The sequence below is a fragment of the Macadamia integrifolia genome, chromosome 7 (assembly GCF_013358625.1).
Source record: "Macadamia integrifolia cultivar HAES 741 chromosome 7, SCU_Mint_v3, whole genome shotgun sequence".
Taxonomy (NCBI): Eukaryota; Viridiplantae; Streptophyta; class Magnoliopsida; order Proteales; family Proteaceae; genus Macadamia; species Macadamia integrifolia.
In genome coordinates, this window is record NC_056563.1 from 18,914,712 (window position 1) to 18,941,660 (window position 26,949).

Below are 26,949 nucleotides of genomic sequence, written 5' to 3' on the forward strand. Positions count from 1 at the left end.
GGCCAACGATAAGCCAAGGGTGAGCCAAGGGGTTGGCTTGGCCTAGGATGACTCAAAGGGTCGGCTCAGCCAATGATGATCTAAGGATACTCCATCGAGGATGACCCGAGGGAGTGGCATTTTTACCCTCATCAGTTACCAATCTAAAAATCTCTCAATCTCACTGGTTTACTTTATTTTGTGAAAGTGTGAATAGAAAGACATAGTTAATGGAGCTAATACTATGGAAGGCATTCTTGCTAACCCTACTTTCCATCAAATATTTCATCCATAGCAAGAATAGTACTGTATTGTAATTGTATAACAAAAATGAGTCTGAGGAGTACTGATAAATAATAAAGGACAACCTTATGTTAAGAGTTGTTGTGAATAGTGAACACAAGATGGGCGCATGAGCCCTTGCCAGGGGAAGGAGGTTAGAGGAAGCAACTGTGATCCAAAATACATTGCAAATGTGACCCATGTATCCGTAAGTTAAAAAAATTACAGTATTAATGACATTGAACCGTATTTCAATACAATTTATATGAATAGAATTTTGAAAAGCAAGAACAATATACTATCATGAGAGTCTATTAGAGCAAACACCAAGAAATACAAAAAGAAATCAAGACAATAGATTCGCACAACACATAGATTTAACGAGGTTCACACACCACTGTGGTGTGCTACGTCCTCGGGTGAAGAAGAAGATGTTTCACTATGCAGAAAAGAGATTACACCCAAGCAGTGGCGAGAAAACTTGCCCTGAAACCCTAGCTCAAAAAACCTCCCAATATACAATGACCTTCTCAACAAGACAACAATACATTATATACTCCAAGTTGTGGGTCGACCCATCAGGTCACGGTCAATCCGGTCAAACCATCAGCCCAACCCCTCTGCTTCCATCACAGATCTCAGAAAACTTCTCATTCTGATCACCACCAAAACATGTCGAAGCGGGTCAATTTTCAAAACGGATCAAGAATTCGAGACAAACTTAATAGAGTATAATTAGCAAGGTCTATGATGCCCATAGATATTCTGGGCCGCACACATGCTACACTGATGTACCCAACAAGTCTATAGTTTTGGCCAACGGGTACGAGTAATCTTTCAAATTTCCATCGCGATGAAGACAGATTATTACAAGAATTCGTTGTCTCATTTTTCCTAATCATTACAAGAATTCGTTATCTCATTTCTCCTAATTAATAAACCCTTTTATGACAATAAAAATTTATCTAAACTAAATTTAATCTGAATTATTCATTTTTTAAATTCTTATTCACTATTCGGATTAGCCCTATAATTCTTAAAATTCCAATTGGATGGAGCACGTACAAGCACGCACGGATGCACTTATCCCATTAAAGAACGGCTAGTGGCTGTGAGTCTGTGACTATGGCTGCACTTCCTTTTTTTTTTTTCTAATTTTTTGAACACTTTATTTTTCTTGGACAACTTTTAAAGTTGGCAGACATTTCTCTCTCATCTAATCTCCTCTTCAGCCAACCATCTTCTTCCCACCTTATCCTAACTCTTTCATCCCTTCCCATACAAACTGTACAAAGTGTCATTTTTTTATTTTTTTCTCAATCTCCTCTGTTTTGCACTCACAATCCCATTGAAGAAGATCCCCCAGAAACCGTAGCAATCCAGGTAATCCCACTTCCCTTCTTATTTCATACTCTATAAGACAATTCTCAATTCTCAGTTCCTGATCTACACTATCCTTTCCGCCATTGTAGTTTTTTGCAGAGTTAGATTACAGCAGAAATGGCAACCACATCGGCTGCGCTTTCTTCGGCGATGTACGCCGCCACTGCCGCCGTTGTGAGCTCGGGTCGCAGTTCATCCCAAAAGAGAAAGAGTAACGTAGTATACATAAGTGGCCTGAATTCCTTTGGAGGGTTGAAAGCCCACACCAATGTGGCGGCGTTAGGCCTGCCCCTCTGCACTGAACAGTCATTTGCAAAGGTGGTGAGCTCTCTGAAATCAGCATCCCAAAGCAAAGGAAGTGGTGGAGGAGCCCTCTCTTCTACGTGCGATGCTGCAGGAGAGATTTTCAAGATTGCAGCTATCATGAATGGCCTTACCCTCGTTGGAGTTGCTGTTGGCTTCATCCTCCTCCGAATAGAAGCAACTGTGGAGGAATCTGAGTGAGGATCTGGAAAGTAAAATAGCTTCATTTCTGTTCTTTTTTCACTTCAAGACTCTGTTTCTCTGTCTCTTGTTCTTTTGATTTTGGAATCATTAGTTTGACTGTATAAGCAAGATCAGGCAAACTGGGTTTCTCTGGAATTTTCATTAAGCATATATACAGATGGATTAAGGGGGTATGCTACATAATGGGTTGTTTAGAGTGATAAAATTAGATGAAACTAAGAGCAGCTAAGCCTATTTTCATTACACATATTTCCTCTTAATCTTTTGGTTTTGCTAAGCACACTAAAACCTAAGGATAAAAAACGAATGTTTTTGATAAAATGCCCAGAAGTAAATTGTGGGGAAGGGTTCGCTGCCGGCCTGCGTGGCCCTGTAATGAGGAGGCGCACAGGGGCATCCACTATGAGGGAGCGGGGTGGTCGCTTTGTCCCCGTGTGTGGCACGCAGGGGGCGCTACGGGGCACCTTTTTTTTTTCCCCAATTGGAGAAAAAGAACACTTACCCGGCTGCATCACTCTACACCCTCTCATATGGGGCAGGAAATGACAATCCTTGCCCATCCCATTGGATGCCTATGCACGTGCTCCTATTGGCCACTGTGCTGGTGTAGGAGCATGCAGCCTGGCAGCAAACGAACCAATGGCAATCAATACACCAGCATCAGGACATGATGGGTCGGCAACTGCCCATGCATCAACAGGATATGGAGGACTGGGTTCAAAGTTCATTTCTATGGCGATCTGGGTTCAAAAATACAATTGGATTCTGCAAATAGAGTTGAATATTTTCACCAAAAATGAAAAAAAAATAGAGTAGAATGTGGTTAAAGTCAAGATCATCAGCAATATACCCAAAAATAAAAAGAATCAAACGAAGATGATGAACTGATTTATCCCCTTCAATAAATCATCTGTAGTGAAAGACTGCCCAAAAAAATACAGCAGAACTCCTCAAGATTAACCTGAATGTGATTATTAAGTAGGTTTCAAGGAATACTACATTCTTTCATCCTTTGAACTTGGAGATCCTTCCGCAGTACAGTCAGATTGGAAGGCAGAGATCCTTCCGCAGTAGAGTCAGATTCGAAGGCAAATCCCTCATGAACAAAATTGGTTGGAACTTCCTCCGGTGGACAGTTACTTTTAAGCAGCAGGTCTCTGACATGCAGAGAAAAGTTGCCAACTAATAAATGCCATCACAAGGGAAGTAAAAAGTTCAAAACCCACCACCTTTGGAAAGTGCCATCCCAAACCTCGCCTGAGATAGCTGCAGTAAACCAGAGAACATCAGTTTAGCTCAAGGAGGAAAAACAACATACAAATTAAAAGACACTAGCCGAAAAGGTTGCAGTGTTGATGGGGCATGTCACAGATGGAAAGCCTCTTTGTTACTGGTAAAAACACTAAGTTCATCCATCTTAGGGAGCTGCTCATTTTGAAAAAACACATATATGTAAGCAATTGGATTTCGACCCAGATGGGTATTTAAGACAGTTTTAGCCCATCAGTATCATTTTGGATTGTCTAAAAACACCATAGGATTAAGATTGCAAAGAAGGAAGATGAAACCGCTCATGCTTCAGTAGAAACAATCAAAGTCGTTTGGAAAGGGACCTTTCACTTCAGAAGAGAAGTGCCAGATTTTCGAACATTTTTAATTCTGTTTGGCAAAACGAAAAGAGGAAACAAAAAAGCCCTAGCACAAAAATTATTGGCCTGGGCATAGAATTGCTTACATATATGTGAAAACAGAAAGTCGAACAACTCAGACGATCTGTCAGAGCACAGAATTAATTGATCAAAGTTCTAGCCATTTTTTAAGAAAACTAACAATTATTGGGTAAGTGATGTATATGGTTCAAAAGCAAACCTTATGATAGATGGCATAGTTGCAAGAATCCCAGCACATGCATAAATTAAAGGAATCAGAGTCTTGGGTTTGTTCTTCCGGAGCCACATCAAAGATCCCAATGCAGCAAGAGATACAGTTAAGACCTGAAAGCATAATAAAAGAAATAATGATCACAATCATCAGAATAAGGCTAAAAAATGCAAGTAGATAAATAAACAAAATGAATAAGTTAGTAAATAATTCAAAACATTCTGTATATGAGACACTGCAAATCCACCATTCATACATCCCACCCAGGACACTCTAAAAGACAAATAGTTTATTGTTAATTTTCCAACAATTTTTGTTCAATAGCATTGAATGCAAATAAATTTCAAAGAAACCGGGGGGGAGGGGGGGCGGAGGGAGAGAATTGAATGCAATTTACACTTTTATGATTTTTCTCTCAACTTGTCCACAACTATGGAAATTGGAAATGATAGTGTGACTCATAAGTTTGCAAGCAAGTAATCTCACCAGATTTGCATTTGCCTCGAGACCCTGCAGAATGTATTCATAAGTAAATTCTAAGCCTCTCGCACCAACCCAGAGAGGTGCTAGCCTGTGTAGAACAGAATCAGCAAAAGCCCATCCTAGCAGCAAAAAAAGATGATCAGGTTAGCAATAGAAGGAATGAAAAAACAACTAAAATAAGAGATTAGGGAATAGTGGTATAAATTTCGAGGTCCATTTCTCATTCCCATACACTTGCAGGCATTGAAATTGAAAATGATAAGTATATCTGTATATACACAAACGGAGGGAGAGAGAGAGAGCGCAACCTGTAGGTTATATACAAGATGAAAGACGACCACAGAAATTTTTGATTCTTCTCCCCTTGTCTATATCTTAATTAACGCTTTATTTCAAGTCCTCAATCTCAAGGGGATTAAGGGTGAATGGTTCTAGCAGAAGTGTAGTTACAGTTAAGGATTTAAGTATCTGTATCAGAGGGGTGATTTAAGAGACGTATCGTATCATATTGGAGAAACACAAGATACGCTAAAAATATACATGGAAATGGTCAAGAAATGCATAGATGTTCTTATGTATAATACATATAAAATTCAGTTTTAAAGCACTAAACACCTTATTCTGCAATATATATCAACTTGATAGAAGGATTTGAGTCATATTTTTACCTAATCCAGTGATGCATAACCCAAAAAAAAAAAGTTAAGAAAAAAAGGAACAGATTTGCATCTTTACCACTTTTTCACTCTAACCTATTTCGATCTGTGATTTGAGCACTTTAAATTCTCAAAACTTGTTGAACTGGTGAACATAGTCTTTTTTTTTTTTTTTTTGGTTAAATGGTCTCCTCCAACTCATATCGAAGAGAAAAACAAGTTCCCACGGACTTCGGTTGCTCTTAGTTTCAAGAAGGCATATCAAGTGTATCTTACCTATACCGGACTGTATTAACCTGTATTGGTTTTTTTTTTTTTTTTTTTTTTTTTTTTTTTTTTTTGAAAATTAAGTATTGTATCTGTATATACTATAAAATTAAGTATTGTATCTGTATATGCTATATATCATCGGCCGATGCTATATGATACTTACCAATACTTAAAACCCTGGTTACAGTCTCTCATCATCTGAGAATGAGGGTGGTGGTATTGTAAGATATTATATGCACATAGAAAAGCAAACAAACCATGTTTAAATTTTTAGGAACAAGAGAAACAATTAATTTGCAGAAGTAATTTATGGCACATGCAAAAGTGCTTTAGGGGCTTCCCATAAGGAAAAGGAACTGTATGTCATCATCATTGATTGTGGCAGCAAAGCCTTCAACCAACTATTTGAGGTCAGCTACATGGATCTCATCTTGGTATATTAGTCTACCATAAAGCTAAACAGTCACAAATCAACCCTGCTAGATTGCAACTTTGAGCTCATAAAATGGATTAGTAAGATTTTCAAGTTTTTTTTTTTTTTAGCCAAAATGTTTGGTCTAAGCGGTTGTTTTAGTTGAGCTGCGGATATACAACATGTTAGTGTTTGGCATAGATAGGGTGGTTCACTGGAGAGAGGAACCTGCAACCACCTCAGTCGTCAATTTTATTGCAAATTATCATAGCTTGTGGGTCAAATGTGTCTAGAGTTGCAAAAATGTACAAAAAAAGCCAACAATCTACACTAACATTTTCAACATCTTTGTCGTTTCTAGCAACTTTAGAGCCACTTTTTACTGACATGTTCTTGTTGGGCTGAAAATTGACTGCCAAGATGGGCCTGGGGTGATCACATGGACCATCAACCTCTGCCACCTGTTATCATGTAAGAATTTGCGAATGTTACCAAGACACCAACTTTGGTGCACATTCCATGACATCTACATTGGAATGACAAGTTGATTTGACCACCCATCAAACAAGAGACACTCTGGATTAGTCATATGTCCAATTCCAAAGCTTGCACCCACTTGTTTGACAAAAGCCAAACTCAACAATATACCTGGCTTCCCCAGGGAATAGTGCATATAACACTACACTCACTTATTTAAACTGAAACTTCCTACTGGCAACAGCCATCACCTGATAGACCAATTTGGTCATCATCGTAGAATGTACTTGTTTAATCTCTGGTATTTGTATCCTTTTACTTCTTTGAGCCTTAACATGCAATGTCTGATTTCATGTTCCCCCAAAGCAAAAAATAACTGATATGACAGAAGATTGTTGAAATGACAGACCACAGCTAGAATAGCACCATGACATTGAACTAATGGAGAAAGAGGAAAAGGCAAAAGCATACAATAGTTGGTAATATGAGAAAGAACACACACAAAGAGACTCTCTCTACAATATGACAGAAGATCTATTAAAAAGAAAAGCACCACGTGTGGTACCCCCATGATGAAGAACCAATGTATGTAGAGAGCAAAAACCACAAACAATAGAACACTTAGGTAAAGTAACAGAAAGAAGAGGATACACATAAACAGATTCTCCCTCCCTCCCTGTGTGTGTGTGTGTGTGTGTGTGATAACTACTAATATTATTACTCTTTTTTTTTTTGGCAGACAAGCAGTCAGCATTTTTAGCCTTATAACAGAGAAAAATGAAAACGGATAAGGTTTTCTCACCAAGTCCAACAGCTTGAAATTTATGACTTTGCGATATGTTTCTGTGGGTCAATTGAGTCAAAGCAAAGTACAGCCCAGCAACATCGATAAATCCAATTAAAGCTTTCAATAATTCCTGAAGAAATAAGCAATGATCTGTTACAATTTATAGTTCGCTTCCACTGTAGTACCTTGAAAGTAGCAGATTAGCAGGTTAGGTGGTGTTCCGCAACAAGAGCAAAAGATGTGTTAACGCTTCCCCATGAGAAAAAGAAAAGAAAACCTTGAAGTAATGAAAAGGCTATTCCACCTACTCCACAATTCATGGTATACAGACAAATACTTTCTCAAACAGTTCCATAAATAAAGGGGGGAAAAATCTAAGTCCGTTATGTTTCACAAGTTACAATATAAGTGCACCTCTCCACAGATGGGTCACTCAAATTTTACTTCTTTTTTATTTTATTTTTTTTCCCAACAGGTGAAGATACATCATAAACAAGAATAAGAGAATCGGATACAGTGACATACTTGAGCTATAAACAGAAACACCAAACAAGAAGGAGGCTGTTAACAGTCTCCTAACGCATTTGAGGTACAAGTACTACAAATCATACTATAGGGAAAAAGATTCCAACTGTAATAACGAAAACCTAAAACTATGCAGAAAACGAATAGAGAAGAGGACAGGTGAGCGGAGAACTTTGGGGTACACCTAGACACAAATTTTCAGCCCCACATGGAAGTTATTGGAGGACGTGTCGAGACCCTGGTTCCCACATTATAAATGTAAGTTCAGCTAAGTTTCTAATATTGGGGAACAAGTGCACAGATTCACAATCTCATAACGACTCAAGAAGCGATGGTTCTTGTTTAAAGGTATCACTTGTCCAAGAGTAGGATATGACTCTTATACATGCTACCCTGGCCAGTTCCCAATTCCCCCTCCTTGTTTTTGGATCCAGTTATAATTGCTGAGAATGAATAAAATTCAGAGACACTTTCTTTGAATAAGACAGGAAGAAGCTTCCTCATACCACCCCATGACATTGAGTCTAGTGTTTAGCCCTAAAGTAGCATAGGGTATTGGGCTTTAGAACCTTCACTCTAATGAAGAAACCTTTGCCTTTTAAGTGGTTATGAAGCAAGGAGAAAAGTCAAGCTTATGGCTAAGGGCAGTGACCAGAAGAAAATATTGCACCTTATTGCTTAGAAGTTTGGGAAGGTACAACAAAGAGTTGAGCCATTTCTCCATCAAGTATGCCAAGAGGCAGTAATGGTAAATGGGCATCCTTTTGAAATGTCATGTGTTGAAAAACCCTTAAGCAAGTGTTTCCAAGTGTAACACCCCCCCCCCCAAAAAAAAAGAAGTGTTCCTAACTACTCATGGAGTGATTAAAATGACCCTTATTAGACTCAATGGGACAGCAGAACATCGTTCTTCCCCTCCTTAACTGAACAACCTTGTTAGAAACTCCAATGCAGCAGACTAGCAAAGATGAAACTTAGTTGTCATGGCATCTAGGCGACCCAATGCATTGGAGAGGGCCTGGATTCAAGGCGACACCAACAAGGTGGCCAAACCGTCCAAGGCACCCACCTAGGCGACCAAGGTGCCTGGACGCCAAGGCATGCGTTGACAACTATGGATGAAAGGGTTGGGCAGATAGAATGGTTGGGCATTCATGGAAAAATCTTAATAAAACTCGTTCTTTGCTTCTTAGACCTCTTCTCTCATGCTAGAAGTGGTTTAATTTCATTAGTTCCTATTAAGATCAAGTTTTCCTTGTGAATAGCAGTATTGGACTGGGCCCCAGAGATCATCTAACAACCAATGGGCCCTACTTCACCAATACATGGGTTCCCTGCATTGGGAACAAGAGAACAGTTAGACCTTCTCTCTCATGCTGTTTGTTAGTAGATACAGCATGATGATTGCTTGGAGTCTTCAAGGGTAAAGGAATTAAACTCTTTTTGGGCATATGTAAACAAGCATTTTACAATAATTACTCATGCTGATATTAGGAATAATTGTGACTTTCTTGAACAGTACTTCAGGTTCCTGATCCAATAATTTTTATTTATTTATTTATTATTTTTATTTTTTTTTGGGGGGGGGGGGGGGCGGAAGGGGGGGCGGTTTTTTGGTGCCTAACCCCTTTACAACAACAACAAAGGTAGAGAGTAATAGATAGTCTTCATACAAGGAGCCCCACAGGCCACACCCATCAGGCAGCTCAAGCCAATACAATTTCTGTTTCCAAAATTTTGTGACAATACACACCTTGGTAATGTTATGGAATATAACAACTAGCATGGGCATAAAACATGACCATCTGCGGAGGCCTACATTAATCGATTCCTTTGGTTGCTGTCATGACTACCCACTTATTCACCAGGAAAAATTATTTAGTATATATATATATATATATATATATAGAGAGAGAGAGAGAGAGAGAGAGATGTGTGCTGGTGCTTCATGAGTACAAACCTCCAGGTAGTACAATTTAAGGATAAAAATACTGGTATTTATAGTATCGATTGACTCAGAAACATTTTGATAAATTTAACAATCATGATCAAAGAGTCTCTAAGTCGCAACTCTCAGTAAGAACATGTGGACCAATCAGACACTATGTCATAAACATGAAAGCTGATTTCCAATATTTCCCTATTTTTGCATCTATGGACAAAATACCATGGAAAGACTCATCAGTTGTAAGGACCTACATGAAGTTAACAGGATCACTACTTGACCGGATCTATTTCTGCACCAGTTTACTGTCTTTGGATTGCATCAAGATATAAAATCAACCCCTGGGGACACTTAGGCATTTCCACCAGAGAGACAACAAGTAAAGGGTTGCTGAATTCAACTTGAATAATCAGGCCAGGATTGGAGGGAGTGATTTGGAAATAGACATGACTGACCGATTGTCAGTCCATCCCGAAGCCATTCTTCCTACTTCTCAAAAAGCAAATTTAACTCTTAAGCACCGCATGTTATATTTTTTTCTTGTTCCTCCATGGTTTATGTCGTACAAGAAGCCACTAGAGTAGAATTTCTAAAGTATACAACAATTTATCCATTTCTAGTTGCTAGATTCACAGGAGAGAAATGTAGAAGTGCTCTTATTTACTAGTAAAAGGTTCTGATTCTGATCAGGAACTCCTAAATTCCCCAATCTGAATTTTCCTGTGTTAAGACTAACAAAAGTAGCATCAATTGAGGCTTCACTTGGAAGTGAAGAACCGTTACCCTGGGGATTTCTGGAAGTAAGTCCACATTTATCATGCGATCCCACAGCCAATATTGAAGATTGTGGAATATTTGACAAATATGAATAACAATTATCTATATCTGGAGCTCATGTTTCATTTCTTCCAATATTTCTCTACACCTCAAATTTCCATAAGATATAATTTAGATGAAACATAATAGTCCATTCCAGAAACAACATTAAGGATTCTAAACCTTCCAGAAATAAATGACATCTTGGTGAAGCATTCCAATTTAAAGCTTATGAGTTAAATTGAACCTGATATGTATCAAAACCGTCATTCTCTGGTACTTTGAGAAAGGTTGCTATGCATACAAGCTGTCAACACGAAAAAATGTCAGAAAAACTTTATTGGGGAAAATTTCCTTCTTTTTTTTCCTTCGACAAACAAAGATCAAATGCATTTCTTGTATTACAGTCAGGAGTCGATAAGACAAACGACACAAGTGTTAACTGTTTACAGACCTTTACTAGGGCTGTTCCAAGATAAACGAGAGCAGCTTTAACCGAAGTGCCAAGCGTATCGTACTCAGATCTGCACAGAGATATTCCACACTAGCTAAATATAACTTTTAATACGAGAAAGATAGGAAAGCCAAAGAGATGAAGTACCACATAAGAAAAAATAATAATAATAATAATAATTCTACAAGCAATCCAAATAAATTAGAGACCCATATTAATAGAACCATTTCTATGAAGCTCAAATAAATTAGAGACCCATATTAATAATTCGTATCTTTGTATGGAAATTGACGGGTTATAAACAAAAAATTAGAAGATAATATGATCATTGAAGTCGATGAAATTAGAAGAACAGACAAAAGAAAATTTTGACGGAGCTTTCCCCTCCGACTCTGGTTCGGGAAGTGGGATCAAAGGGGACGAAGCTGTAAGCCTGTAATAAGCTTCTCGAATAATGGAAGACCTGTAAATCATGAAGAAGGATAGCTTACAGTGGAGTCGCCGAGTAGTAGACCGCATGAGGGCCGAAAGTAAGAATTGCACAGTTGAAGAAGTGAAACACCGTCATTCTCTCTCTTCCCCCCCGCACGCTCTCTCTGTTTCTCTGTCTAATCCGTGCTCCGCCTAACGTTAGAACAGGAAGCGCCAGGACCGGAGTTATCGAGTTTGAAAAGAAGCCAGCCAAAGCCAAATCGGTTCAGGGAGGAAGGAACCTAGATACTCTTTTCCCTATTGGCATTTGGTAGTAGGGGATTTCAAAATTTTATTTGCAGCTTATCAAATAAAACTTGACATGTGAACAAAGGAATTGGCCTGAATGGGGTCTAGTTCTCAAAATTTGTTTTTACCTGAGAGGTCAATGGACAAATATTGTTGGAGGCAATTTCTCTTCACCCACGGTGAACAAAGAAACCCTTGCCCATAAGCTTGAGTATCTTAATATGGCATCGAGAATAGTTGGGATGGCATTATTGACTTCATATAATGGTGTAATAATACATTAGGGGGATGAAGAATTATAATGGTCAAATCACTTAATCACTCCGATAGAGGAAAACTTTCTCCCATATCATGAACAACCAGTTACATCCAACTCTTTTTTTTTTTTTTTTTTTTTTTTTTTTTTTTTTTTTTTTTTTTTGAGAGAAAAAAGGTATAAGATGTCTTCATGGAAGGTTCGTCTATCATGCAATCTAGGGACTACACTTCTACTTGTGCCATGTAGAAAGGTGATGTGATAATTTTAAATGTAGATAATTTTAAGAATGATTTAGATTGATCACATCTCAAATTTCATTATCAAATTCAATCATATATCCTCTCATTTATTGACATGCATCATTTCATAGTCCAATCATGGGCGTGCACCTTTTCAATAGCTTTGGCTATTTCAATGCTTATTATGTGGTCAACTCTATTTAGGTTGAATCTTGAAATGCAAATGGGAGACCATGGGGTTTACTTTGTCTCAAAAAATTGAACCTAATCCAACATGGAACATGATACTACTAAGTATATAATCCACATATTTCATGATGGACATGTAGTCTTTGGAAAATTGCTCCCTAAAATGGGAACTACTCTTAAAAAATGTTACATTTTTATATTAGCATCATAGAAATAGTGAAAGAATATATATTAGATTATCTCAATCATATGTCTTATCATGAAAACTCAGATGACCCATTTGGTTGTTGTCAGTCAAATTTTGTAGCTAAAGCCAATCACGTAACCCTAATACTGGTGGATCTTTTCTCAATCATTCAATTATAAATTTGCCTTGTTAATTGGTGTGGTGTAGGTTGATGAAAAAAAATATGGTGTGGCATAGTATGAAATTCAGTACATAAATGGAGGCTCAAGGACTCAATATATTTATCACCATTGAATTCTTGCTTCGGATTGAAATATGACCAATGAGATAGGTGGTGAGTCATTATCGACATGGACCCACCCAAAAGACTATCAATTGCCTACCAAGTGGCAAGTAGTGATTTTTCAAAGTCTACTAAACTTGGTGCAAGTAAGAAGATGCTATTGTTGAGCCCAAGCCCGGCGCTTTCATGGGGTGGGCTTAGCAAGGCCTTGTTTTAAAGCACGAAAATCTGGGTTAGGCTTGGCTTCCATGGTAGAATGAGCGTAGCCATCTCAAAGTTAACCAGACCTGGGCCTGAAGTGCATTATACATGTAAGCCATATCATAGAATTAACTATATTGTTTCCTCAATTAATATTGTTTTAAGCTATAGCCTGGTTAAGCCGACCTTGCACCATCTATTTTGTTGACACCTGGGGTTTCTAATAACCCTAGACCTGAGACCCTTTCTACTAACCCTAGACCTGGGATCAAGAGTCCATAGTCTAGGGATGTAAGGGGTGGCAAGTTGGCAACATAAAAGGCATGGTCTTAAGATTTGGCTCCTCTCCAATGATTGCTCCTTCCAACGACCTTTCAATAAGACATAAGTACGCATCTTAACATCTAGGGCACGCAATCTAAACATGCTTATTTCTAGTTGGAGAGTGATTAAAGCATTAGTCATTGGAGAGGATCCGGATCTAAATCCATTGGTTATGGTTTTATCCTAACTTAACGAGGAATGTTGGGATTTGTACCTTATCCGTTCCGAGTAGGGTATTGATGTTGTTTCAAGTTTCAACTTAGTTACTATAGTACTATTCTATGGGTGGGTAGAGAGCATCATCAATGAGTTTGGGCTGGGGAAATGGGCCACAGGCTATGGACTTAAGACTAGAGGGTTGTGTTACATGTATGAGTATCAACTGGTACGATTTGATATTTCAGTATGGTACGAAAAATAGGGAGTAGATATTGAAATTGCATCATATCAAGAACATTCCAAAATTTCAATACCAATATCAAATTGGCTCGATACAGTTTCTATTCAATAATTTTATCTTTCTTATCTTTACGGGATATATCATATATATAGTCGGTAATTCGATATTTGATCAAAAAGAACTAAATTAATAAAGTTTAGTACATACCAAATGATTTTGTCTTAAAAAACTGATACTAATCTTGGCCTGAGCTTGATCCAAGGTCCAGGATGGTTGGCGAGGCTTAGGCCTAGGCCTGGTCTAGGCCCAAACACTTGTGGGCTGGATGAGTTATTTAACTACTTTGAAAGCAGTTTCCAAAAGAAAATCTAGAGCTATCTAAAATTTTCCTTCCTTCTAAATAGGGCAAGTCTTATGTAGATCTCGTTCAAAGGGCAGTGCCCTTATAAGCATTACCCTCTACAAGTTTCAACGCAATGACTTTTAGAAGGTATTGATGTATATAATGACATTATCAATCCTTAATGGTTCATGTTTTTAGTTGAAACGGTGGAGAACATGGTATCAGAGCAAGGATGTCAAATGTGAACTAAAACGATAGCAAATAAAAGGTCCCGTTTTCTCTCCCAGTAACATCACCTCCGGACATGGGCTCTGTTATTGTGTGTGGATGAGAGTGAGAGAGGTATAATCTGATGAGCTTGGATTTAATGATTTACTACCTCTCACATTTGAAATGTTTTTATCCTTGACCATTTATATATTATCCATCCTCAAATGGTTTCATATCATTTTGCCCACCACGCTACAGACTCCAATGCCACCTATTCATGTAATATAATTGAATGAGTCTCGAAAGTATATTGTATTATTTCCATTACCTTTCCTTTGATGGTCAAGCTAACGTTTCAACATGGGTTGTTAAAGTGTAGCAACATAGGATGGACATGGATGGGTTCATGTTATGGAGTCACTGACACGTTAATTTGGAGTAGAAATTTGACCAAGGAGACGAGCATGGGTACATTGTATCAGAGACCCATCCAAATTTATTTCCCCACCAAATGGTAACCGATGAACCTACAAAGTGATGCAGTCATATGATAAAAAATTTAATGGTCATTTCACTCTCATTGTCCTCTGTCTTTCTCGGGCAACAACTTTTTTTCTAAATGTGTCTTTTTGAAGAAGTTTTCAAGAATTTGGTTCCTCTCCAGCAAGTTAAACCTCCCACACCCATGAATGGTGTGAAATGGAGTAGAAGAGTTAAGTAGATTGTGAAGGATTTGGACGGGTTTTCAACTGCTACATGCCAACAACTCTGTTCCAACACATATCTTTTAACTTAGAATTTAGAGTTAATAATTTATATTTTTGTAACTTATAGGTGTGGCATGTTGCGCCTCATTGTGAGTTTGAGATTCTTTAGTGGTGAGTAAGTTCCACATTTGGATTGAGTGAGTTAAGTGGTCTTTTGCTATGACCCTTATTGTTTTGTATTTTTCTTTATTTTATAATTTATTTTGAATCCTCTCTATTTAAGGTGCATCACAAAGGTCAATAGAATTTTAGTGAACATAAGTTATCAATTTAAAAATTCTTGTAAAATCCTATGTTTCAACCTAAAGCATATAACTGAAAAAGTCCAACCATAGGACTGAATTAGATTCACCACAGTCAAATTAAAAGTTTATCTCAATCATATAGCCTATCAGGTATAACAGTAGAAGCTTCTACCTACCCTATCATTTTTCTGTGTATACATTTAATATCAAACAAAGATTGAACTTTCGAAAGCCTTAATGGCATGCATATAAATCAGATTGATCTAAATATATATATCCATGTTCAGATGATGATGTGAAAAATAATATCTACGAAAGAGTCACTTTCATTTGGATGCTTCCAACTAATAGTACTTCAGTTGGATTTTTGCTCCCTTCGACGTTCTACCAAGTAGCATGCTCTAACTAGAACAAGTTTCTTTTTCCCTCCTCTAGCAAGGCATGTTTTGATATGTGGGCCTCAGCTCAACTCATACTTGACTAGCCTCTAGGTCTCCAAGATCAAGGTCCTTTGCTTGTTCAAGTAACTATTCCACATCTTATTCCCTTGCAACATCACTACATAAGTTCATAAGATATATCTATAATAACCTCATTCTGATGACATAATAAATAAATGATAAATGATGATAATTAATGCATGCATTGAGTTTGGATTCAGTTAAAAAAAAAAAAAGTTTGGATTCAAAAGTCCAAACTCCCACGCAAGAAGCCATGAGGGGAAAATAAAAATCTAATTTATGATTTTATTCATTGGGAGGAAAATTATTCTATGTGTGGATATATATTAACATTTTTGTACTTTTTTCTTAGTTTAAGAAATTCTCTTTGTGTTTGACATGTCCTGCCCCAAGAGAAGATTTCATTTTGAATTTCAAAATTCACCTTAAGAATGATGAAGTTTTCTTTTGCTATCAAACAAAAAAAATCTAGTCAAAAATACAAGAAAACATGAGAAAATACAAAAACTTTTCTATTCTTTTCCTCTCTTCTAATTGTAGCCAAACACACATACGTATTTTTTTAGCATTTTTTTTCCTTTCTAATCTTTTCTAGATTCTTTTGTCTTTTCTTTTCGTTTATTTTCTTTTATTCTCTTGGCTACCAAACACATCTTTATAGAGTTGGAAACAATCATCAAAAGGTAGGGATTATGAATAAGTTGGTGCAAACCCTAAGTTTATGATAAAAGGATGAAGTGAAAAACCATGGACCATATGCCAACATGGGAAAAATGAAAAACCATGGACCATATATAACCCAACATGGCAAGTGGGATTGTGACAGTGTGACCATTATATTTAAAGGGCTCTCCATACAGAGTAGCAATGATCAGGAAACTAAGAACCCATATATGTATCATTGGTATCTTATTTTTAAAAATTAAAAAAAGTGGTCCATGATAATGATCATAGCTCTTAAGTCAAAACTTTTATACAGCAGACAATATTTTTGCAGGACCAACAAATAATTCATATAGTGACTGATAGAAGGACTGATTTCAGTGACTCCTCTTTCATGTATTTTTTTTTATTTTTGGCCCATTATTCATATTTCATCATAATATGGGACCTAATTTGTGTAAAACCACAGATATATAGAGTTCCTATCATCAACCTTATATACCTCCAAAATTAACTTCGTCTAAATGAGAAACTAATGGTAGCTTCATATCAGTTTCATTTTATGTGTTAAGCAACAAAAAATATAGCAACCCATAAGGTTTTGATTCCAACATTAGTTGTACCTCATTTCCATCTTCATTTCAGAATGACACATTCGGCCAAATTTCAAATAATGCAGTAACTCTAAAGCTTCAGTACTATCTACCGTGTGACCCCACCCAAGTATTATCATGTAGTGAAGTGTAGCTTTTCCATATGATACTCCTTGGCTTCACTATGCATGGGGTTACCCTTCGCTATTGCCCATGTGACCCTACACTTTCTAAAGTAAGTACTATGCTTCACTCTCAGCCACATGTTAGGGTGGGACGTCATGTATCAGATAGTGAAGCATAACATTTCAATAGGCAATTTTAGGGGGTGTAAGTTTGGATCTAATGGTCCAAATCCGTCCTAAGCTCAAACAAGAATTGGACTAAGCTTTCTGATCCTAAGGATAGGCTCGAGTCGTCACTCATTCTTTCTTCCCATGCATGAAACCAAGGATTTAGGGGACGGTATTGGTACTGATCTGGATCAGATTAGATAAGTGGATATCGATCGATTTTGCCCTTACTTAAAAAAAAAAAGGAGTACTAATTGTTTTCTGTTTTACCCCTAAAACAATTCGAATAATCGATCTGAATCAACCAAGGATAGAGGATTAGTCTTAATTGATACCGATCTGATATAGCCAATTCCAAGCTGATACTTGAAACCATGCATGAAACTCAAATTAAGTTAAAATTTCATAGACAAATAAAAGATATTGAGGCCTGGCTCCTTATACATCAAATTTGAAAGTCATGGACTGTCATGAATGTGGCAAATAAAAGTGACATTTTGCTTAGCTTGACTATACATCCATTTTGCTGCCACCTTAGTCTTATATAATTGATTAAGAAAAATAATAATAATAACAATAAAAAAAATTCCAAGAATATCCACACAGGGAGCCACTTTGCCACTTTTTGTGGAGAAAACGAAATGTGTCGGAAATTAATGGAAAAGGCAAACTTTATATGGTAACAAAAGAATGGGCAGGGTGGTGCAAGCAAAGGAAAGGAAAAAAGAACCAAAGAAATAGGCCATTCCTGGCCCAGCCTTGGTAGCTGGTACACGGAATATCAAGACGGTCGGGAAAGCACTTTTTGAATGGCATTCAAGTTGAGCGTAACTTTCGCCTTTCGGTTCCCTCTCTCTCTCTTTCTCTCTCTCCAGTGAGTCATGATTTGATAGTGACGGACCCTCATTTTTTATAAAAAAAAAAATAGTCCCTCATTAATTGTTGTTGTCCGGTAGCATACTCTCGACTCTCAAGTCCTGAACACCTCTGCCATAGGTATTTTAATTCCCGGGAGTGGGCCTTACTATCAGAACAAGAATCAATAAGAGTGTATAAACAAGCATAAGTAGACGTTAGATTCCTATTTGTTGTTAGAGCGTGGTCATTTCATCTCATCATGTGTTTGGAGATAAAAGACGGAAGATGTTATGTGCCAAAATTGTGATAAATTGAATTGGACCCAATTGAGTCTATATAGGGTTAGTTTTTGGAATGAGGCATTATGACCCTTAATCCAAGCCAATTCGCATTAGAAACAAAGAATCTGATAGTGGCTTGAAACCCAGACTGAAACTTAATTGAAACTGAACTTTCCTTAATAGTTTGGTTTCCTATTCATTATTCTCAAATCAAAACTGATTCACCCCTAAAAATTGGACCAAATCGATGGATTGACACCCAAGTGCAATGTGTCTAAGTATGGATAAGGTGAAGAATCGTTGGTCATAGAGCTACAGTGTAACGTATCATTCACAATCATCCCTTTCCCCTTCCACTTTTCCCTTTTGACTTTTCCCTCTTGTGGGGTTTGGAGTTGGGGGGCACTAGAAACAGTGTTTGGCTGGGTGTTGGCACGGTGGCACCATCTATCGCAATCCTTCCTTCATTATACAAATCACAGAGATTTCAGAAATCAGAAGAATAGTGGTAGCCCAAGCCCAGGCGCGCATGGGGACTAGCAGTCCCCATTTTAATTATTACACATCAACTACTAACCAGTTACGGAGGAAAGAGTATGATCATTTTGCCCACTGGGTTAGTGGGTCCGGGGACCCCCTAGTCCCAAGTCCCAACTCCATTTTTGACTGCTAACTCTATACGAATCGTTGGATTAGAATCTTTCATCTTGCAGATTATTAAAAAAATCGGAATATCTCATATATGACATCTGTGGTGGAGATTCTAATCTTATGGTCCCCATCATATCTCAAAGATTTCTACCTTTTCTTGGGAAGGGCTTTGGGTGGTGGGGAGGTAGATACTTCTTTAGTGGAAATGGAGATAGTCTTGAGGATTTTGATTACAAGATGTACAAAAAGGCGTGGCACGCACGATCGAATAGAAAACGAAGTCTTAAAACGCCCATGCATGGTACATAGTACGCATGAGAGAGAGAGAGAGAGAGAGAGAGATATGAGAGAAAGAGAGAAAGAGAGAAAGAGAGAAAGAGAGAAAGAGAGAAAGAGAGAAAGAGAAAAGTCCTGGAAGAAGAATACAGAATTGAAGATGATGATGATGTCTGGGGAACCAACAGATATACGGAAGAATGGAATAATTGCAGTGTGGTACGTCAATGAAGATGATGAAGGTGGTGGCGGTGGGCACTGGGGACTGGGGACTGGGGACTGATTGGGTCCCACCACCCTTCTCTTCCATCCCACTTCCCCAGTTTCTGTCTCAGTCCCTGAGCCTCCCTCTACCCTTTCAAAGTTTCAATCTTTTTCTCAGAGACTCCTTTCAGCTCTCAGACACAGCGTCAGAGTCAAGGAGTCTCTGCTGATCCAGCCCAGCATCCCATCACAGCTCTGCAACGATCTTGCTCAGCCGTCAATCCCTCTCAAAACCCCAGTTGCTCCCTCAACATGTGTGCCCAAACCCATCAGTCCATTCCAATCCAACGGTTCAGGACTCGACAACATCTCACTCTCTCTCTCCTCCAGTGCTGAGTATAGTGTTGGTACAGATATAAATATGGAATATTTTTATCCTTAATGGAGACTTTCTACAGGAAGTATGCAGAATAGACAAAGAAGGAACAGAGCAGGTAAGAATTGATGGTAAAACAAGGGGGTAGCAGAGTAGCAGTAGCAGTGGCAGTAGCAGACTCTCTCACAGTGGTCACAGAGTTGAAATAATTGAAAGGCAAATCTTGATTTTTAATGTGTGAAAGGTAAACTAAGAGAAATTAAGGATAATACCCTTGTCCTTGGTCTGGGCCTTCTCTTGGATTTTAGAATATTGGAAGGTGTGAGAGGTTTACACCGGAATTGAAGAAAGAAAAGAAAGTGAAGCAGAGTAAGCAGAGAGAGCTGCTGGCACAGAATTAAAAAGGGAGATCGAATCATCGAAGAGCTTTTTAAGCTTCCAATTCAATTATTGAAAGTTGATTTGGGTTTTGACCAGGACTTTACTCTTTTACACCAATTATAAAAAGATAAAGAACTTTTAGGAAGGAGGGCTTTTACCTTTTCAGAAGAAGTAGAAAAAGAATAGAATAGAAGGGAAGAAGAATAGAGGATTGAATTAAATGCTGTCAACTGTGCTTCTGCGTGCATGGCTATATGTACGGTTGATCAGTTTAATAGTAAGGAGAAAGGGGAAAGGACTCCATCACTAGTCATGTCCTTCCTTTGTTTACTCCAGACTCCAAGAGAGTTCAAAGAAGTAGAGACTATTATTCTTTTTCTTATAATGTCTTCCATGGCAGCAGCAGCAACCGATGAGAGCGGATCAAGTCGTCTCTTCTGTTTTGCTTTGTCTGTAGATTCTCATACTCCATTGTCTGTTTGTTTCAATTGTTCTGTGTCTCCTTACCACAACATTAATTTTCATTATCATCCGCACTTCCAATGGTATAGAGGGTCGGCTTTGGTGCTACAACAATGTTGTTCCATTGTGACAAATTGATCACACGTTCGAATTTGAAAACAATCTCAATGCAAAGCATGGTAAGACTATGTATAACCCCTCCAAATTGAATCATAATTGGGTATATACTCTAAAGTCTAGCCTAGACTGAACCACTAGTTAATGTATGGTCTGGTTTTAGGTTGGTTTAATCTAGTCTAGTCCATTTTTTTTTTTTTTTTTTTTTTTGTGGGGATTGGAGAAAAGTTGTGAACAGATCAAGTTCACTTATGAGAATGTTTTCGTACATTCTTGATTCATGGATTTAAAATCTATTAAATCAAAAATAGAGAAAATTGATTTTAAATCCATGAATTAGGGATGTTCTCGTACATTCTTGTACGTAAACGTTATCCATTCTGAAAAAAATCTTTATTTGGATTGAGGGGTGGGGGGAGTAGCATTTGCTTACTGTAAAAGCTAATAAAATTGAATAAGAAAGCACATGGTGTTACAGTGGCTGCAGGGGTGGTGAAATGTCTCATTAGATAATAGTGGTTGAACCAAGCTTGTATATAAAGCAAAAGAAAAGTTGGTCAATCAAACCAAATAAAGCCATGGAAAGGAAGGGGTAAAGTTAATAGTGATCAGTCACTCTCTTCTCCTTATCTCTGTTAATAATAGAAAATTACTTTCCAAGGAAAATTAATGACAGAGAAAGGACCCAAAAATCCAATTTCCCAGAGAATCTAGAGCGCATCAGTCACTGACTACTGATCACAGCTTTAAAAAAAAAGATTAGCAAATGATTAAAAATTCTCTCTAATTAATTCTCCTTGTCCCAAGGGGACAGTGAACGTGAAGAACAAAGAGGTTAAGAAGATCACCCATCACTTAGACACTGTCATGCCCATATCTAAGGTGACGGATGATGCCGGAGTACATGGTTGACCTTCCGGCCGCCCTTGGGAAGGGCTCATGAGGGGAATATTTGGACACGGAGGGAATATTAATTGGGAAAGACTGAAGCTTGAGGATAAATTAGTGAAGATTTTTAATTAATAAAATAGTCCCTGATCTCGTGGTTACTGGATCAACATATGCCAATAAAAGGGTATCGGCAGCTTTGACCAATGCAAAGATTGGTGTCAGGAGGATCTTTTGATGCTCACTTGTGTGTGAGCGTAGGGGATGCGACCCGAGAGCGTTGTGTTTCCCTTTATCTTCCCTCCTATAAAAATGGGCCTTGGAGCCTCTTGGGCTGGGAAATGCCCATATGGGCCATGCTCACTCACATGTGACTTGTAGCCTTGATGTCGCCGAACACCCCAACCGCGCTGACAGTTCTCGCGATATTATTTTACTTCTTCATTATTTCTCACGAGACAAACAATAATATTCTAGTCCCACGTGCACGGTTTGATGCCATCCACGTATCACTAAGCATCTCAACGTGTTGACTAGCTTAGAATTTGATTTTTCCTCTTGATATATCGGCAATAAATCGCGCTATTAAACGTTTAAAATCATACGGCCTGGATATAATGATGGCTTACGTAGTTTGGACCATTTGATGCATTGATTACTTTGATTATGACACTTTGAGTGTTTGACGGTGAAACACTACGGTTTCTAAAGGTAGGATCTGTTGTTCGTACGATCACCTGATTGTACGAATTAATATTTAATACATGTTTTTTTTTTTTTATCATTATAATGATAAAAATGGATATATTAAGAAACAAAAAAGACAGATGTTGGATCTTGACTCGTACGACCAGGTGATTGTACTAGCAACTGATCCATGTTCTAGTTTCTGTAGTTCACTTCACGAGATTCATACAAAAAAACTTTGTTTTTATAGGAAAATTAAAGTTCACCCCAAATAATAGGGGAAAAAAAAAAGGGCTTTATCAATTCACAACGACTTCAAGGGTGTGAATTAGGTTCGGTTTTGTTATAAATTTTTTTTGTTCGATTGTGGTTTGATTCAGATAAAAAAGTATATGAATCAAAATGAACTAAGAATAGAGATGTACTTTAGAAACCAAACGGAATTAATTCGGTTTGATTTATGAATTATGTATTCGATTTCATACATATTAAGTTTAGAACCTATTTTAGGTGTTTGTGCCATTTTTTTTAAATATTTACTAACAAAAATAACATTATCTATTAATGCTATGATTCATCAAACTTTTTTCAAGCATTATTATCATCCACATTGATTGAAATAGTTTAAAAATATATATATATATATATGTAAAAGTTTATATAATTCCTTATTTAATTAAAAAAATAAGAAATTCAGTTCAAGTCAAAAAAATATTATAGCTTATCTAACTGATTTACTTTGGTTTGATTTGGCTTGATTTTAAATAGCTATTTTCGATTTATATTCTAAATTGACACCCTTAACCATATGTTAGTGACCGGTGTGTCTATCTCTTTATTCCTCTCTTTAAAATGACCCGTTGCCCCTCCTGATTTATTTAGCATGTCCCATGATTGAACTACAAACTCTTACAAAAAAAAAATCTAAAAAGGGTTGGAAACTGGTCAAATTGTGTTCTTGGTGGAGAATTTTCTTGGGACTTTGATAGTGTCTTATCAGTTTACACACATTGACAAGATAGTGACGTTGCAAATCAAGGGCGCAACCAAAATTTATACATTTTGGTAATTTTGCAAACTTGCATCCATGTACCATCCATGGTCCAATTATGCCTCTACATATGAAGTAGGTAGGCACTACATTAGACGATCAAGTCCCATACCCCCAATCTGAAAGGAATTCTCTTGGCTTCTTGGTGCTTTGCCTCTTCTGTTCTGTGTTTGTATGTCATAATTATGAATGGAAATATCCTAAATTTTGGTGCAATGGAATTTTAAAAAATATATTAAAAAATTGAAAATTTAATTATGGGGTCACACTCTGTTGAAGAGAGAGAGAGGAAGATGCCATCTCAATGAGAGAGAGAGATGCTTTCTTAATTCATTCAATAAAATTAGTACAGAATGTACAAATTTTGTTTTCTCTATTTCCAACCATTCCCTACAGCTTCACTATTTACTTCTTTCCCTGTAGTAGAGAGATAAGGAATGAACCCCCCCCCCACCCCAACTCCTTATCTCTCTCTCTCTCTCTCTCTCTCTGATACCTCTGATTCCTTAAAATACACCTATTCCCTCTTTTACTTACTCTTTCTTCATCTGTCCACCCCTAAACTCTATCTCCCTCTGAGTCTCTCTTTTCTTTTTTCTGCAATCTTTTCTGACCATTAGTCTCTGCAATTCCTTCACTTCTGACCCTTTTTCCCTTTCATTCTTACTAACCCTAGAGTGATCCTATTAAAAGCCTCCCTTCCTCCCTTCCCTCTTCCTCTCCTTCCCCCACCCTCTCTTTCTCTCTCAAGACATTCATGCAAATCATAAGGCACTCATGATATAATCACTATTGATCACTACTTACTCCAACCCCTTTTGGGCAATCTCTTCCCTGCAAACTTCAAACCCATAACTCTCTCTTTCTTTCTTTGCTTCCTACTTCTTCTTACACCTCTTTATCATCTCTACATGACCTACACCATTCTCATGTCCCCAAGCTCCAACACCATGAGAACTGCTTTCCCTTTCCCTGATCTCTCTCTACAGATTAGCCCACCATCAGTTTCAGACTCTGGAAGCAGCGGCAGTGATATAAGCCATGAGCAACCTTTCTTGCACCCAAACAAGGGTAGTTATGGTCATCTTGGGGTTGAAGTTGAACCCACCCTAAGCCTGGGGATCGAAAAGCCAGCTTTGGATCCTATATATCACCACCTGCACCAACCTCAAATATGCGGTCGTGAATTTAAAAGGAATTCAAGAATGATTAATGGAGGAGGCAAGAGAATCACTAGAGCTCCAAGGATGAGATGGACATCTACTCTACATGCCCATTTTGTTCACGCAGTGGAGCTCCTTGGTGGCCATGAAAGTATGGAAAAACACAGATTTTTCTTGTTTGATCTCTCATCTGCTTCTTTCTTCTACCATATTAATCAATTTCTTGAGTTATTTTGTGTAGGGGCAACACCCAAATCAGTTTTGGAGTTAATGAATGTGAAGGAGCTAACACTAGCTCATGTGAAGAGTCACCTGCAGGTGAGGTTACTGGGAGCAATCTCTATTACTTTGAAATTAAGAGGAAGACAAATATTATTATACTCTTTCAGACAGTCTGGCTATTATTATATTATGGTTTTTATCTTATTATTTTTGGTAGTGGGAGTGGGGTTTGGTCTGTTTGGAAAACAAGGGCTAAGGACAAAAGGGTATCAAGAGAGTAATCTTAGCATTGTGGACTTTCTAGCTATATAATTCTTTTATGTGTGTATTCATGCAGATGTATAGAACAGTGAAGAGCACTGACAAAGGAGCAGGTATTTGGATCTTCCCCCCCCCCCCCTCTCCAATTACACATCTCTCTCTCTCTCTCTCTCTCTGGCAAAGCAGAACAAATGGTTCTAAGAATGATGAATAATGTTGCAGGGCAAGGGCAGAGAGAGATGGGTCTGAATAATGAGAGGAAAGGGAAGACAGAAGTAGTGGATGATGGTTTGTCTTCAGAGAAAACTGCTCCAAACCCTTCTTATGCTCTCAACAAACCACCATCATCACCACCACCACCACTACTACCCAAATCTCCAAGGTGTGCGTGGTTATACAGATGCTCTATTATTACCTGCTCTCTATTGTCCTTTCTGTATTTTCTATAAGCTTCATCATCTCCTTTCTCTCCCTCGTAAAAGACATGCAAATAAAGAATAGCTAGTTATATAAGTAGCTAGTGAGGTTAAATGGCTTGAACCTTCCCTTCCAAGTTTCTTGATGTTGATGATGGTATAGGGTCTCTAGGTCTGAGTCTGCTATAGGGTTCTAATTGAAAACAGTATTTAATGTTTGTTGATTGGATTTTGTTGACCCCTTTTTTTCGAAGGATCGCTGAAGACAATCTACCAAAGACAGTTTTATTTACCAGACTTAAATATTGATTGATGGTTTGGTTTCAAGTAAATGAAATGGATCTATTCATGAGTAGGGCTTTGATCTTATATTTATGAAAGCTAATGCTTTGTACTTGATGCTTTCAACATTTCTGTCTGCTAGTTTACTGTTTGTTTTGACATCTCTTCGTGATCAATACTCTTCTGGGTCTGCTTTGAAATTAAATATTCCCTATGCCCTGTGAAGCAGACCAAAGAAACCTAGTAATCATGGACATTTGGAACTTTTGTCCAGGTTAGGGGGATTCTAGACTATATGAGGAACAAGAGGTCTCAAACTCAAAACCTAAAAGTTAAATGAACGTTCCCCAACCATTACATATCTATAGGTGATCCATCTAGTCGTGTGTCATTTGGATTAGTGATGAGGCAATTCAATAGACATAAAAAGAAAGTCTTGTCTGGCCCTTTTCAAATTCAATACTTTTCAATTATATATGAAATATACACTCATTTATAGTCATGTACTGTCGTGGTCTAGCATTGTCTATCATGCATATTCTTGGTAGTCTTGGATATTAAAAGCTTTGTTTTGCCACTTGGTCTACTCTATTGAGTTTGAACTTAACATGTGAGAAGGGCATCTTTGAATCTAGTTCTCTTCAAAATTTTAGTCCCCTCCCCATCAATCCTACTCCCAACTTTTTGTCCAAAATTTAATCATGTGTGGAATAATTTTATAAGGAGAAAGAATCTTTTGTACATCTTCATTGATTGAATTCTTTGGAGCATGTGCCTGGAAGATATAAAAATTAAATTTTCTTTCGAAGAATGAGTGGGATGGAGCCATTTTTTTTCTATGTTTGTTTTTTTATGTCATTTGATCGCATTATTTCAACACCCTGTGGGAAATCAGCTTGTAGTTATCACCATTGTTATGTTATTCAAAGAAAAAAAAAAAAAAGAGAGCCCAAAATCAATGGGTTTCTTTGGGATTGAAGGAAATGACCTCATCATTCATATATATTGTTTATTTATGTATAGTTAGAAGTTTTTATGTCCGGTCATGCATGATGCACAACCATGCACACAACTATCAAATGTGTGTGTGGGGGGGGGGGTGAGGCCACCATGCATGACCGTGCACAGAAACCTCTTCC

General features: G+C 37.7%; 3 protein-coding genes across 4 annotated transcripts in view; 2 read left to right on the top strand and 1 right to left on the bottom strand.

Annotated features, from left to right (window-relative positions):
• Positions 1-1,477: 1,477 nt before the first annotated feature.
• Positions 1,478-2,329, top strand: LOC122084473. Of its 2 annotated transcripts, none has more exons than XM_042652740.1 (2): positions 1,478-1,644; positions 1,744-2,329. In XM_042652740.1, the coding sequence occupies exon 2, from the start codon at positions 1,762-1,764 to the stop codon at positions 2,146-2,148; it is 387 nt and encodes a 128-aa protein (XP_042508674.1). In that variant the 5' UTR covers positions 1,478-1,644; positions 1,744-1,761; the 3' UTR covers positions 2,149-2,329. The 2 variants fall into 2 exon arrangements, with proteins under 2 accessions (XP_042508674.1, XP_042508673.1); XM_042652739.1 differs by having other exon boundaries at positions 1,479-1,644; positions 1,734-2,329.
• Positions 2,330-3,008: 679 nt separating this feature from the next.
• LOC122084472 (transmembrane protein 147-like) lies at positions 3,009-11,630 on the bottom strand. Its single transcript, XM_042652738.1, has 7 exons — positions 11,349-11,630; positions 10,858-10,927; positions 10,651-10,710; positions 7,133-7,247; positions 4,519-4,634; positions 4,021-4,145; positions 3,009-3,417 (listed from the first exon to the last, which is right to left on the bottom strand). Exons 1-7 carry the CDS (start codon positions 11,423-11,425, stop codon positions 3,294-3,296), a joined length of 687 nt encoding a protein of 228 aa, XP_042508672.1. The 5' UTR covers positions 11,426-11,630; the 3' UTR covers positions 3,009-3,293.
• A 12,298-nt stretch (positions 11,631-23,928) lies between these two features.
• The window catches only part of LOC122083681 (probable transcription factor KAN4), a 5,570-nt gene continuing 2,549 nt past the window's right edge, over positions 23,929-26,949 (top strand). Inside the window, exons 1-4 of the mRNA XM_042651553.1 lie at positions 23,929-24,780; positions 24,871-24,947; positions 25,189-25,225; positions 25,335-25,494. Of these exons, the coding sequence (XP_042507487.1) occupies positions 24,378-24,780; positions 24,871-24,947; positions 25,189-25,225; positions 25,335-25,494 (677 nt within the window). The 5' untranslated portion in view covers positions 23,929-24,377. The remainder of the gene's footprint in view (positions 24,781-24,870; positions 24,948-25,188; positions 25,226-25,334; positions 25,495-26,949) is intronic.